General features: G+C 41.6%; 1 protein-coding gene across 1 annotated transcript in view; it reads right to left on the minus strand.

The window, feature by feature from the left end:
* Positions 1–1918: 1918 nt before the first annotated feature.
* The window catches only part of SLC5A1 (solute carrier family 5 member 1), a 30450-nt gene continuing 17239 nt past the window's right edge, over positions 1919–15129 (minus strand). Inside the window, exons 6-15 of the mRNA XM_063351282.1 lie at positions 14052–14157; positions 13766–13846; positions 12457–12677; positions 11826–11961; positions 10914–11021; positions 9783–9933; positions 8991–9159; positions 6732–6947; positions 6321–6423; positions 1919–5489 (exon numbers count right to left, since the gene is read on the minus strand). Coding sequence (XP_063207352.1) covers positions 5266–5489; positions 6321–6423; positions 6732–6947; positions 8991–9159; positions 9783–9933; positions 10914–11021; positions 11826–11961; positions 12457–12677; positions 13766–13846; positions 14052–14157 — 1515 coding nt within the window. The 3' untranslated portion in view covers positions 1919–5265. The remainder of the gene's footprint in view (positions 5490–6320; positions 6424–6731; positions 6948–8990; positions 9160–9782; positions 9934–10913; positions 11022–11825; positions 11962–12456; positions 12678–13765; positions 13847–14051; positions 14158–15129) is intronic.

The raw sequence follows: 15129 nt of genomic DNA on the forward strand, positions 1-15129 counted from the left end.
TAATTTGTGAGGCTGGGCAACTAATTAGCACTCTAGGTGTCAGTAAAACAATTAGCTGGATCAAAGAAACACAGATGATGAACGCGTCCCCTTGGACTGACTTAGCTTTCAGTCAAGTAGACTTCAGAATAAAGCTGCACAGACTTGGTCACAAAAATGTTAAAGATCCTTTTGAATTGCTTCTCACACTTTATAAATACTTAAATTAACATGTCAGGATCTGGCACACTCATACACTATACCTAAACTCATTGTTTCAAAAGAAGTGCTGTGTGTACAGCAAGCCTTTGTTTTTAGCACTACATGCTGCGCAGTGCTCTATGCTTGGATGACATGAGCACCGAGGCTGATTTTTAACATCAATGAAAAATGATTTGTCATTTTAGCTTGAAGCCAATAACGACGAAGGCACAGATATAATTAATGTGGCCCTGGGTCAATGCTGGAATTAATTCAGTTACACTCTACACGCACCAAGTTTTCAAATCAGCTGCCAAACCATTCTCAGCCCTACCAGGGGAAGCCCAGCAGCTGCCTTCATAGGAAACAAGACCTTCTCGCATAAGCCTCATGTCCCACCCAGGCAGAGCCCATTTTGAATGCACAAAGGTCTATAATAGATTTTTCTAGCAGTTTCCAAAAGGTTAAGAATATTACGGCTCTTTGTTCTTGCACCTGCAAACCATTTCGCTCTCCCCGTTTGCTTTCAGAAGTCCAGGAGCTGGAAACCACTCTGTCCTGCTCTGGGAAGTGGCAGCTTTTGGTTCTATCTCTTTGTCTTCCAAAGCAGGGAGTATTTTTCCTTCCCACAACTACATTTTTTATTTAAAATAATAATAATAATAAAAATCACATTAAAAATGCATAGAAGTGGGAAATCTGTCTAGGGACAAAATAAGGAGTCTGGGAAAGTCAGATTAGGCTAATTACATTAAACCAGAATGTCTTTTCTGTGGCTACACACAAACTACGTTGAAAAGTTCAAGCGCAGGACCTATTTTTAGCAAGACAAAATTTCCAATTTGAATGAATGAAAGCCATTGTAATTATTTGCTTTAGGATACTTTGAATATAAGCTAAGTTTTTAAAGTTTTAGGCTCTGATACTGAAATAAAAGCTCACACTTACCTCAGCTTCCAGGTACCTTAAGAAAAGCAGGGGGGTGCTGGCACCGCGGGGGCCCAGCTGCTCCAGCACTGAGCGCTGCCAGGTGGGGAGGGGGTGGGCGCAGGAGCTCCAGGGAAATTCTTTTTTTTTTTCCTCAAATTCTCACATTTTCTCAAATTCTCTTTTGTTCTTCAGGAGGAATAAAAAAGGCAACCTATGTTATTAATAATAAGGGTAATAACCTCAGGCACTGGTGCTGGTTATGGTGTCATTCATCAAAACTACTAGGAGATGTTGGAGCGAGGGCAGTTTTCCTCCACTCTTTAAGCTCTCTAGCCCGGGCCCGGAACACACGCGCCAGGAAAAAATGCTGTGGATCACCAAGTGACAACGGGGGGGCGGGGGTGCCTTCCACATCTTTCTTAGTGCCGCGTGGCCCTCTGTCGCGAGGCCCGTGCTCCCGCACGCCAAGTTAAGCGGGGAAGTTCCCGTCGCCGCGCTCCCCTCCCTTCTGCTCCCATGGGATAACGCTGCAGTGCGGGCAGACACCTGCAGCTGGGGCGTAAGATCATTAAATAAGCTAAAAAAAAAAAACGATAATAAATAATCAGCCTTCCTCAGAACAGCTTTGCTGTGACCCCAGAGCCTGCGAGCAACCCTTCTCTGTGCGGTGTCACCGTGTCCCCGAGGAAGATCGTATTAAAACTCCCCTGCGGCTCAGTGCTTCACTCCAATGGATGCGAGTGCTCTTCAAGGCAATAACCGAGGCTCTACAGGTTTTTCTCCCAAATGCCAGTCACCACTGGTGATGTATATATTTATCATTACTCCTTGCTCCTCATTTTTGCGTCAGCTTTTACTTCATATGAACGTTCCTAATTTTGCCAGTTAAGAAAGTGATCTGCACAGGAGTGGAGCCAATTAGCAATCGCAGCTGCTGGTGGGGCTCTGATCACAACAATCACTTGCACCTGAAGAACCCAGCATTGTGCTGTGTCCTAATTCACCACAGACAGACATTTTGGTTAAAACCAAAGCACGGTTACTGCAGAAGTATTCCAAATTAAGCCACAGACCTTCCCTCCTCCAGCATTTCAGTGCATGAGCTTTTTCAATAACAAAATAGGAATAAAACCAAGTTCTGAGTTCTAAGAACAGAGTGTTCTCATGATCATTAATAATTAACATTTGTGAGATACTTGGATACATTTGTTATGGGTGATACAGAGAAATGAAAACATGAATGAAAACTGGTTACCCTGAAAAACAGGACTTGGCCTGAAAATTGTGTAGTAATTCTTAAATGGAAGATCTGATTTGTTTACTGCGTGTTCTTTATGTATCAGCATTGTAATTGGCTTACAGTGCTGCTAGGTGAATTTTTAATTTTATTTTGTGCAGTTTGTTTAAAATAATTCTGTATATCTACCTAAAGTGCACTCGAATAAGCTGTGACCCTGTGTCTTACCTGACAGCATAAGCTGGGATGTCTCAGGATCACCTGTGCTATGGTGTCCGTGCCGTGCCGTTAGCCAGGGCTGTAGCTGGAGTCTCTCCACTAACCAGCAGTGTTCAACCTTACAGTCAGACGTGGGGCACGAGCATGTGCTCACTCTTCCAATTCTACAGCACGAGAATGCCCAGGGCAGCGTAAGCTGCTTTTTGGGTTTTGTCTGAGAGCGTCCCGCAACAACAGCCATAACATGGACAGGGTTTCCCCTGAGAACTGAAGAAAAGTCACTTTCTTCCTTAAAATCACAAAACTGCCTTTGAATGCAATAGCTACCAACCCAAGGTGGCATTTAACTATTAATCTAAGCATAAAAAGTTTTATCATCTGTGCACAGTATCAGACAATTTTTCTACGAAATTCTACAAAACGAGAGGAGTACTGTAAGCAGCAGTCGAACTTGATGTTAACACTTGAACTCTGCTCCCTTACAACATCCAGTCTTCAGACCGGAACAGAAGCAGGTTGCTGAGGATGTACCGTGAACATCCCTGGGAAACTGCAAGTTAGTTTTTCAAAATTCTTGAATCCTGGGCAGGAAAATGAAGCGACGGTGCCTGATTAACCAGGAGGTCATCTACAGACTGCTCAGCCTGCCAGGAAATCACTTCTGCTATTTGTCTTTACCCAAATGGCTGTATAATTTCACCATATTTTTCATTTTGGAATAAAGCATGACAAAGAGGGATCTGGACAATCCTCATTAAAGTCTTTCTTGTTTGCTTGTCATCCATTACTATAACCCAGAGCCAAAACCTAGACACCAAATTAAGTTTCACAGTCTTCCATTATATTGTATAAAAATCTCATCATTTTGTGGACACCAAATACTTTAAAATATACAAATACTTTAATACATACAAGTCTTCATAGTCCATTAAATATAATTAATTCCATGGTCTTTAAAATACTATACCATGTATTAACTGTAAGGAAAAGGGTTTTGTATTGATTTGATCTGGCCTATGCAAAACCTTTCAGTGTGCTGCAGGGATTATACTGAAGAGCAGCAATTCCGCTAGAATCCATAACGGTTTGGTTTGGATCCAAATGAAGAAAAGATACTGACAGAAGATTAGGAAGTGAGGGCGATTAAAGCTGCAGGAGCCGGCAGCAGAGCGTGGTGTAGCACAGACAGAGACTACGCCACCTTCCCGCTTAGACGCACTTATTGCACTGGTGCGTCCTGCACAGAACCGCGCTGGAAGGCTGTGACAAGGCAGCGTCCCACGGTACAGGAGCAACAGGAACAAGGAATTCTGGTGCAGCTTGACTACAGCAAGCGCTGTCTTCTTACACTTGATTCCTCAAGAATCTGAATTAGATGATAAGAAGATCTGTTGCTTTTTGCTTTGAAGTGTTAAATCTATCTTTTCCTGTATCTCCAGCTGGTATCAAACGTATCAAGTGGAGACAATCAGACTGGTTTAGCTGATATCCCACAGCTGTGACTATTCTTCTTCATGAACTGTTAACTCATACTGCCTTGCAGCATGAGTTCTATTTCTCAGTGAAATCTTCTTCAGAGGAAAGATTTATAGCTTTGCAGAAAAGCAGTACAGAGCCCTCAGGTGTACTTGAAAGAAAAATGCAAACCCAGCATTCTGATGCTTTGGACTTTTAACCACGTGCAAGGACTGTTTTGTGGTACAGTTCATAGAAAGAGGCGATACGTTAACACCAACCCTATGATAAAGAGGTCCCGGTAATCGTGGGTGAAGATTGACTTCGACATATCAAGATGGAAACTGATCACAGAGAAATAAATATATATATAGACACACACATACATATATATTTTAAATATACATAATATATATAGTGCATATATATAATGTATTGTATGTGTATATATAATATATGTATTTTGTATAAAAAGCTTCACATTCAAGTATAGGTACATATTAAAATATAAAGAGAGGGCCTTTTGAAGTGAAACTTAAGCAGAGAATCTATCGTAAGCAGAATTCTTGTTAAGATCATTGAGACATGGTTTCCCTAATTTCAAAATGCGATCAATTCAGATGGTCAGTGTTCCACTGATCACTGAGAAACACAACACAATGAAGAGTGAGAAAAAGGGGAAAAGAATTACAGTGGAAAGTTAGATATTGTGTGAAATACTTCAACATATACATAAATCCTTTACTTAAGATATCGCATGCTCGGAGGGAACAAAAATGATTTTTTAATTTGAATTCATAATATGTCCCCTCAGTTGTTGTAGGTGTTTTGTAATCAAATTATCATAGCCAAAGGAAAAAGAAATTTGAATGATCAGAAGAAGGAGGACTAAAAATCAAGCCTAAAAAGGTAGTTTACAAACCCTGATATGAAATATGGCTCATGCAGCCTTGTTCTGCACCTAAAATATGAAATGTATCACGAGTAGAGAGAGTATTGGATGGAAATTCTGAACCTCTGTTAGCCCTGGATTGATTCAGTGTCTAAACAGAAATTCTCTCTCTTGAAATCCTAGTGGCCTTCATCTTTAGATTGTTAAAATTACGATCAGAAAATCAGCAGAGTAAATCACCCTGATTTTTTACATAGACAATGAAAATACGAAGTGTATCTAACTCTGTAAATCTACAAGTCATGGTTTTTGCTTGACAATACAGTACAATTTCAGAACTGTAATCAGAGGTTTATGCAAAGAAGGCATGGCAAAATACAGCCACAGTCAATAGGATGATGCCATTGATATTCACAACATTTCTCCAAAGTGGCACTTCGCTTGTGTCCGTCAGTTTCTGCTTCAATGCTTCCTCTTCCTCCTTGCTCAGTTTGGGTCCTTTTTGTTGATCTAAGCCACAGAACCAGTTGTACGTTTTCTTAAAGCATCCCAGTTCTTCTTGATTTTCCTCGTTAACTGGAAGGAATAACACACTGGTCATGGAACGTAAGCATGGACCACTGCATGCACCAGAAGATCTCTGTGACTGAGGACATCACTATATTTAATCGAGCAGCTCTGATTTATGGTCATGGTTACATGGAGACATTTTAGTACAAGGCAGTACTTTTCACAGCTCACCTGGAAAAAGAGTGATTTTCTACATGCTGCAAGAGAGCCTTTTGCAGAAGACATTTGCACCTTTTGCAGCCTAGAGACTTGGTATTGGAGAAGCAAACCATGCTGTAAAGCTTAAACTCTTATTTTTTCAACACTTTCTTCACTTTTAATTAAAAGACAAATAAATTACTTTGAAGATACTAATGACAAGGAACTTGGCGGCAGAACCAGAAACCCAGCAAAGAGAGCAGGTGGTTTTGCCCAGACGAATGTCTGGCAATTTGCTTTCATGGTGCCTTGCACCAGATCATTGCTCCTTCAATCCTGGCCACTACCCACTATTTCCAAGTGAATTCTCATTGCTTCATTCCAAGTGCTGGAGTCACGCGCAGTTCTGCCAACGCACGCCACCACTGACCTGAAGCATCTCCATTGTTTTAGTCCCAGAACCGCCACCTAGGTACCTAGAGAACAAGACTTTCTCCCCTTCAGATCCACTTCATTACTGATTTACACTGAGCTTGATAGACCGGCAGCTTACTAGGCATTTAAATATGTGGGGTTTGAGGTCTTGTTGTTGGGGGGGAGGAGGACGTCTTTGAATATCAAGCATGTTAATGTTTCTTCAGGAATGAAATAGGGATACTCAACTATATTGATAGGATCTCTAGATATTACAACAGTTACCTGATTCCTCATCCTTTTCATCAGCTTTGTCCTGTTCCTCATCTGCATCAAGATCAATACGTTCTTCTTTGCTGTTCCGCAAAGACCAGCACAAGCGGTAAAGCTGCCATGAAAAAAAGTGAGTTTATAAATCTGCAGCCTTACTACACAGAGAGAAATCAGTCTGTCTGGCACATGAACAAGCTATAAAACCATGGCACCCCAAATGTCCGTTAAGTCAATGTCTAAGATTATTAGGAGCCACTGAAGATTTGTGACAGGTAAATGAAGACTATTTCCTTTGCTTTCTTACAAGTCTATATGGTGTAGGTAGCTGAAATGTCAGGAGGTAATATACCAAGTACCAGTGTTTAAAACTAGTGGTTTCATTAAGTTCCCTTTCCTGAGGAGCAGGACCGCAATAATACTCACGTGTACATCAGGAATGGGCTTAGTCATGAAGGAGACTGCCAGGATGACGATGGCGGAAACCCCAAAAAGAATCATTGCAAAGTAAAGGTAGTGAATCCCACAGATGATGAACGGGCAGTTGGAAGGGGTCACACAGCTGCCAGTCCCGTAGGCAAACTCCGCAATCATCCTGCTCAGCCCAGCCAGCAGCCCAATCATCAGGCCCCAGAAGGCACCCTGCCGGCGAAGTGACAGAAGTTATCGGAATGAGTAATTTCGGGCATGGGAATAAGCTCTAAGCTCTGAACAGTTGCTGGAGGAAACACGGAGGTAGTCACATTTTACACTGGTTTTGGCACACAGGTTTTAACCTGGATACTTTCAGTGACCATATTTACAGCTCAGTGTATTAATACAACTGAAAGGGACAACGACCAGCAGCTCAGAGAAAGAATACGGAGGACACTTTATCCGGCTGATTGCTCAAAGTTCACCTGTCTCCAGACAATGCTCTCCTTATACAGGCTCCAGCCACAGACAGCACATCCCAAGGGTTGCTCTCATATCTTTTTATCTTTGAGGGCTAAATCCCTGACAGTTCTAGTGTGATGGAACCAGCAGTCATCATTACTCCTGAAATGTGTGTCTAGTTTATCTTCTAATGATCTTGTTAGCAATTAGTTAAAAGTTAATTCTCGATACTTTTTGTGGATGTTTTGCTGCTAGGTATATTTTACTCTAGTCTGAAGTATAAAAGACACCCAGGTATGCCTGGGCACAAATTGAAATACGGGGAATTCTGTTTAAACATATTTTTTGTTTGTTTTACTGCAAGGGTGACTGAACATGGCAACAGGTTGCCCAGAGACACTGTGGAGACTCCATCCCTGGAGATATTCAAAAGGCAACTGGACAGGACCTGAGCATCCTGCTCGTTAGCCCTAATTTGAGTAGCGGGGTTTTCACTAGTCCAAGAGGGGCCTTCCAATCTCAGCCATTCTCTGACTTTGTGAAGTCAAAAAACTAATCATGGTAACACAAATTTATAAATCCTGATTAAAAAAATGTTGTAGGTTTAATGCTGGGTTTAAGAACAAAACAGTTTTAATTATTCAGTGGTCAAAGTTACAAAAAGGTTTTGCAGTAGGACAAGATAGTTTCTGGCAGAAAGAAGACTGATTCCAAGCAAGAAGTAAGAATAAGATAGATCTTATAATTACAGTATTGGAGCTTATTTTGTGCAAGGCTCCAGTTCTCAGAATTGGATGCTTGTCTCCCCTCTTTACCCAAATTTAAGTTGTGCGGCGTACACAAACCTCTGAGGATTATTCTGAATTCTTACTCAGGTAAAATTCCAACTAAAGTCAATGACAGATTTCTACAAAGGGCACAAAGGTTTAATCCATTTATGAGGTTTAGCTATATTGGGATAGGAAATGGAACATCCTTCGTGTGTAAAACAGGCTTTTCTTGGATATACACGAAAATAACCACTGAACTGGTCTCAGGAGAAAACAGTGAGAAAAAAGTTCAAGCCACATTCAAACCCCTTCTCTCTCTAGGCTTTCTCATTGAGCTCATCCTCCTTGGAGCAAGCCCAAGCAAAGGGCAAATATTGTTATTCCTGCGATTATAGAAAAAAAACCAAACCAGAATTCCTGAGTATTGAGTTTTAAGAATGTATGAGATGCCAGTTACCGTCACTGGCCTATGGTCCCGTCAAAGCATGTGACAGACCTCATGCCTTCTGAGTTACTTACAAAGGCTTAAGTACAATATTTCTCAGTTCACTGCTCTACAAATCAAAATCAGTGATTCCCAGACTAGGTCCTAAAAGCAATGGGAAACCACGCACGAAACAATAGCTTGTTTGTTTAAAAGAGCATTGACAAAGTATATGGGGGTCAAGAGGAAGGTGAAAGGTGATATGTTTGATAAAGCAGTTTGGTGACCAGTATCCTAATAGATTACTTTCAAATACGTCTGCATAAATTATCCATTTGACACACTTCTTGGCAAAGTGATAGATAAGTTTCAGAGCTATGTAGGAATTCCTAGGTGACTATATCAGATTAGCAAATTTATCAGATTAGCAAAGAACTTTTTCAAACTCGTCTCTGAAACTTCAGGCCCTGGGGTGTGGAAACACAGAATCCCTGGGCAACAGTAGGATTAAAATAAACAGGAAGAAGTTGCTAATAAAAGACACTAAAGCAAAAAAGCAGTTCTCCCAATGCCTAATGGAACACAGAGCATATCTGTATCCTAATTTGTACGTACCTGCTCATTGACCCGCTTGCAGAAGACACCAAGCAGGAAGACAGCAGCGATGGGAGGTCCCAGGTAGCTCGTAATTGACTGAATATAATCGAAGAGCTGCCCACTTTGAGCTGACTGCACCACAGGAACCCAGGCAATGCTGATGCCAATTAAAAGTAACATAAATGCCCTGTAAACATAGCCAGATATTCAATTAGCCACCTGCTTAGAAGCAGCTATCGGAAAGAAAAAAAACAGCAATTAATCAATAATTTAAATGTCCATTTTGTATTGCAACGAGCAAAATCAATGATAATGGCCAATTACCATTGAACAAACAAAAGAAATCTAAGCTGGATATTGTGTCTGTCAAATATCCCTGGGCACACAGCTAAACATGCAACCAAAACATAGACAATTACTTTTTTCCTTTGTTTGTTTTGTCTAGAGACAAATCAATAGCAGACCAACTAGAAGAACTAGTTCACTGATGCTGTAGAATGGTGTAGCGTGAAGCCTATGAAGATACTTTAAAATAGTTGCCTTTGAATAGCAGTAGGAAATGCTGATAATTAGTTCAGCTACTTCATGCGCCACTGTCAATGAAACTGGAAGCAAGGTTGGGTTTTCTTTCCAAAAGGAAAGCCTCGGGTGGGACAGCCTGTCCGGCCACGGAGGACACTGCTGCGCTGCCCGTGCACCACAAAAGCAGGTTTCACCCAGGCACTTGGTGCGTTTTCGGGAGGCTCTAGCCTTTAAAGGCCCTAGTGCTGGCCATCTTTGTACAGCTGGGGAAGACTCGGCTGCACTTACCTTCCAGCTAACATAAGTTCTTTCTCAGATGCTTTTGATCGGATTTTGGTGTAAATGTCCATGGTGAACAAGGTGCTAGCACTGTTAAAAATGGAAGTCAGGGAGCTCATAAGGGATGCCAACATGACTGACAGCATCAGACCGCGCAGACCTGAAATACAAGGATATGTGAACTGGGATGAGCATTGCGTGAAGAGTCTCGGTACGTGGCACCATCCATACTGCTCGTCCCACCCTTTCCAGTCAGCCAGCTACGAGGGCGGCATATTTATGTGCTGGTGCCTGCCTGGTGTTCTCTTGCCATGCAAGCAGAGTAACGTCTGCTGAGCTTTGGAAAGCTATTTACAGCAGCAACAGAGAAACTCTTGAGCTTTTAGAATGTAAGTACTCATTTTGTGAATGCTGTCTGATTAAATGATAAAAGAAAAAAGAAAAAAAAAAACTAAGCAGACTTTCCCCAACAGTTATAAAAATATTTTTTCTTATTTGCAGGTGAGTATATTTGTAAACCAGTTGTTTGGCAAAAAAAAAGTTTCTTTTACTGTTTGAAAAGAAGAGTAAGCCACTTTTCCACATGGTATGATCTAGTCAACACAGTATGGGGAAGTACTGTAGTATTTTAATAATACCATGGTCTGTTTGATATCGTAATTTGTCTTTCTAGCCTTATGAACCAGCTCTTTGGTTTTCTGCAGATATTTATCTTCTGCGTATACTTGTCCTCTCCAGAGGACTTATTTCCCCGTTGAACACATGTCCTATGGGACAACGTGTACAGAGAATATTTCCTCCTCCCACCTCTGTGGGTTTAGCAGAAGGACAGCAGGTGTATGCCTCCAACTCAGAAATCCTGGCAGAGACAATCTTTTATAAATCATTGGCAAAGTAGGTAATTTTTTACCTTCACAGAAAGGGAGCTCAATTACCATTTCATCACCTCGTATTTGCCAGCCGAGAGCTGACATTGTCAGCGTAGCTACAACTAACACAGGCTACCCCTTTGATTAACAGTACGTAGTTCTAGCAAGCATTTTTGATCTAAATATGGGACTTGGGCTCCCTCTATCACCTGTTTTTATAGTCTGGCAACCTCACCTTTCCTAAAACAAACAAACAAAGACAGTGTCTTACCATTTGGCATAAGCTCCACTACCATTTTGGGGTACGCAATATTTGTACAGCCAACATCGGTGCCACAGTACTTCTGGCAGACTTCAGGCACAACACAAGCTACCACATCTGACGAGAGGATAAGGAGACAGGGTTAGACAAGGTCATACAAACAGCAGATTTCTCCCAAATTAGTAAAGCTTCTAAAATGCATCTCTGTGTTTAACCACTGGATCATCCATGGTCTGCTGGAAGGGAGGAGGGTGATTTTAAGCCTCTATCCTTCATTTCCTCTCTAAAAGAATACTGAAAACTGCTGCAGGTCAAAAAAAATATAAAATTAAAAAAAAAAAAAATCAGTATTAATGTGTCAGACCAGGACTGAACAACACCAGGAGAGCAAGTAGAGCAAGTAGAAAAACAAGGAGAGGAACACAAAGACCCCTCCCTCCAACCTGAACACCTCTCCTCTGCCTGCTGTTAAACACCCTGACAGTGAGAGAGAGGGTAGGCTGGTGTTTCCCCCACACCCCACTCGGGACTGGACTGTCCATGGCCCAAATTATTGCTGCCTGTGGCTGACAGCTCTTCCGCTGGTTGCCAGCAGTGTCAGTCCTGGACAGCATTTTCCTCTCATTAGCCAGAGCAGGGCTGTAACAGACAGACAACTGGGGAGGGACACTGTGGAATTTCTCTCTCCTAAAACGCACAGCAGCAGCATTAGCAGAAACCTGGGATCAGGGAAAAGAGGAAGGTCTGTGGCTTCTTACAGTGTAGTTTGTTTTTGTGCATACATGTGCCTGGACAATTTGGATGACAAGATGACAATCTAACAGGCATTTTGCAAGGGACAGAGAATAGGAAATGGAGAGAGACTGGCAGTGAAAGATAGGCAGCAAGAAGAAATTTGCATTTCTCTATACACATGCATACCTGTATACAAAATTCGGCTGATCATTCCAGGCATCACTATGATAAACATGGGCAAGAGTTTCAGGTATCCACACATGATACAACCGGCCTTCACATGGGACATGTTCTTGCCAGAGAGACATCTTTGGACAATAACCTGCCAACGAGACATGGCAAGCAGGCATGACTCGACCAAGAATAGCATTTCCATGAACACACCGTGCCAAGTTCCAGATACAAGATACTTAATCTCTGTGATAGTGAAAGAGCCTATTTACTGATTCTGTTACTAGGAAAAATAAAAAATAAAATAAAAAAATAAAAAATAAAAATCAAAGGATATGTTTGAAATAAATAAAGGAAAATATCATCTATGCAGTGTATGTTTAAGAGGTAAGACTCTTTCTCACAAGACGTTCTTAAAGCAGGTAAGACTAAAACGCCAGAAAGGAACAAAATATTGACCTGAGCGTTTTCTCACATGTGCAAGTGGTTTAGAAAGCAGAAGCTGAAAAGTCACTGACCAGGCTTAAAATAATTGCCATTTCTGTGACCCAGCTATGAGTTACAGTGGGGGGAGAGTACCCCCAGGTCACACTGGATGGCAGAGCTCTGTGTTCGGCATTTCCAAGGCGTATGGCTTCCACATTACCTGATCCGTGCACCAGTACCACAAAGCCAGGATGCTCAAACCAAAGACGAGCCCTGGCCACGGCAGATCTCCAGTGACAGCATCTCGGAAGATGTGAAAGGAATCCTTCCGAGGAGTGTAGCAGTCTGCATTAATTGTAATATTCCCATAGGAGACATTGGATGGAATTGCATTCATGTACTTTTCCATGAAAGCATCATACCCTCCTACTTCAGCAAATGCTGAAAAACAGAAAGTAAAAGCAGCAATAAAGTATTTAATACTGAAATCTGAAATAGAGCTAGAGAATGTGAGGAGGAAAACCTCCTTAATACGGATGTAAAAAACCCCTAGCCAGTATCCATCGACATTTTCGGAAAAGAGTATACAGTGTTTTATAAGTATTCACACAATCTAAGTACCAAAGTGACCTTTCTTTTTAAGCTTCTGTGTAGCTCACAAACGTTGGCTTAGGCTCCACTGTCTCAGCATCTCTTACGCATGCCTTGCCAACAAGCGAAAAGAAGATACGTTATTTCCACACACCTTCACCAGGTCAGGTCAGTCTAAAGTTATTTCTGTTGTAACAAAGGTGGAATAATTTAATTTCAGTGAAAGACCTAGCTAGAGGGAAGCCAAGCACTGAGAAGAATAAGGGAAGGACACTACAAATTCACGGAATCTTGTCACTACTTCTTTCTTTCTTATGGTCCCTTCCTATTAATTCTGTTTAACAGCATGATTTCTGGTTTTAAATGCATGTGGTCTTCTGGACACACACAGTGTCCTACTCAAACATTCCGTTTGTACCTTTTGTCCAGATGGCAATATGATGACATCCGTAGATAAACTACAAGGCTTACTTAAAATGTTAATATGTTTGGGTTGTTTTAACACAAGCTAGCAGCTAGAAATAAGGGAAAAATGTGCAAAGTGACCCACAGCTCTTCACTTTGTATCAGAAATGTTCACGCATCAGCATCTGAATATCTATGAAATTATAATCTTCTTAAAACAAGATACTCTCTGAACTCCTCAAGAGTATCACCGTCACCTACAAACAACTCTGCTTTTACCTCTTTAGCCATCACAAGTCCTGTTCACCTTACACATTCACCTGAGCTTTGGAGAGCAAGTGGGCTCAGGGACCAAAGGGCTCAGCACTATGCCTATTTTTTGGCAACATGCCTGTTTTCTTCCCTGATAAATAGGTATATGAACTGAAATCTGGTGGTTAAGATAACAGAGTTCCACACTGGAGGCTCTATTTCCATAGTCAGTGTGGGATTTGTGGTTGAACATTCCAGTTTAATTCATCTGATTTACTTACCAAATCCCATGAGAATAAAGGATCCCACTACCATGATAAATGTCTGTAAGGTGTCTGTGTAAATCACAGCTGCAAGGCCACCTAATGGCAAAGAAAAGTCGAGACAAATAGGTTAGTTGGCCCCTGTGCAAATGCCTCAGTGGAAACCTCTCTCTTTCAAGCAAAGACCACTGTAAGTAAGTCCTCCTTCAGGTTTTCATTTCTCCCCTCTTACCCCTCTCCCCTCCTTGCTTTTTTCCTGGCTTCCCCAACTTCTTTGGTTTACCAGACTGCTCTGCAAACTCACCTGTGATGGTGTAAAGAGCAGTAATAGCAAGCAGGATAATTATGGCCACATAAAGATTCAGCCCTATGGCCAGCTGTATAAATACAGCTCCAGAGAATATGTCTGCCTATAAAAGAAAAAATGATAGATTAAGCAATGTTTAAAGTCGTGATAATGGTACATTATGCATTCATGATGAGAGTACTGAAATACACAGCTTCCCCCTTACAGTACACACACAAAAAAAAGTGCAAAATGAAAACAGAGTCCATTTTAGTACAGCCAGACTCCTCTCAGTGCTTGCTGCTTTCCGTGCAAGAGTTGTATCACTTCTCAAAGAACCTCCAGGTCTTTTTCAATGGCTCCTTTTAGGTAGACACGGAGTCACCTCACTACTCTCTGCTTACATTCTGAGACATGGTTTAACAACAAATTACTTAAAGCTCAGGTTACACTCGCTGCTGTGTGCAGGGGTGGACTCTGTGACACCTCCAAGTCATGGCATGGTTCTCTTCATTTCATGCTACCCTATAAATCTCTTACTTTTTCTTTACTGCTTGCATACGTGTGGTATAGCTAGTCTTGCTTGTTCAAGACAAATGATGATTAAAGGCAAACATCTTATATTATCTCTATTTTTAAGGTCCTGTCAGAATAATTGACATCAGTTGGCTAACAGAAGAGACCTTTAGCTCTTGCGTAAGAAAGGAATTGTTCAGGTTTCAGAGTAACTCTCTGGGATTTTAAGCAGTTCCTGGTTTTAGAGATAAATTGCATCAATGTTATTTATCCAAGTTTGCAATCAGAATGATCTACCCCAGTGCCCTTCTGATGCATTACTGTAAATTATGCTTTCATTAGAGGTTTGCATCTGTACCTATCCTTGCTCCTGAGCATCCAGCTCATGGGGTCATCTCCACTCCCCCTGCGTGCCCCCTTTCTGTGTTCCACACCACCTGTACGAGGGCTCTGTACAGGGAGCCCTGTCCCCATTTAACCGTACAAGTCCTGGTGGCGTTCAGCAAGCTCCAGAGCTGCAAAATGCTGCAGGAACTGCCCATACGCAGGCTCTGAGAGACAAAGACAAACAACATGACCT

The sequence above is a fragment of the Chroicocephalus ridibundus genome, chromosome 13 (assembly GCF_963924245.1).
Source record: "Chroicocephalus ridibundus chromosome 13, bChrRid1.1, whole genome shotgun sequence".
In the NCBI taxonomy this organism is placed as follows: domain Eukaryota; kingdom Metazoa; phylum Chordata; class Aves; order Charadriiformes; family Laridae; genus Chroicocephalus; species Chroicocephalus ridibundus.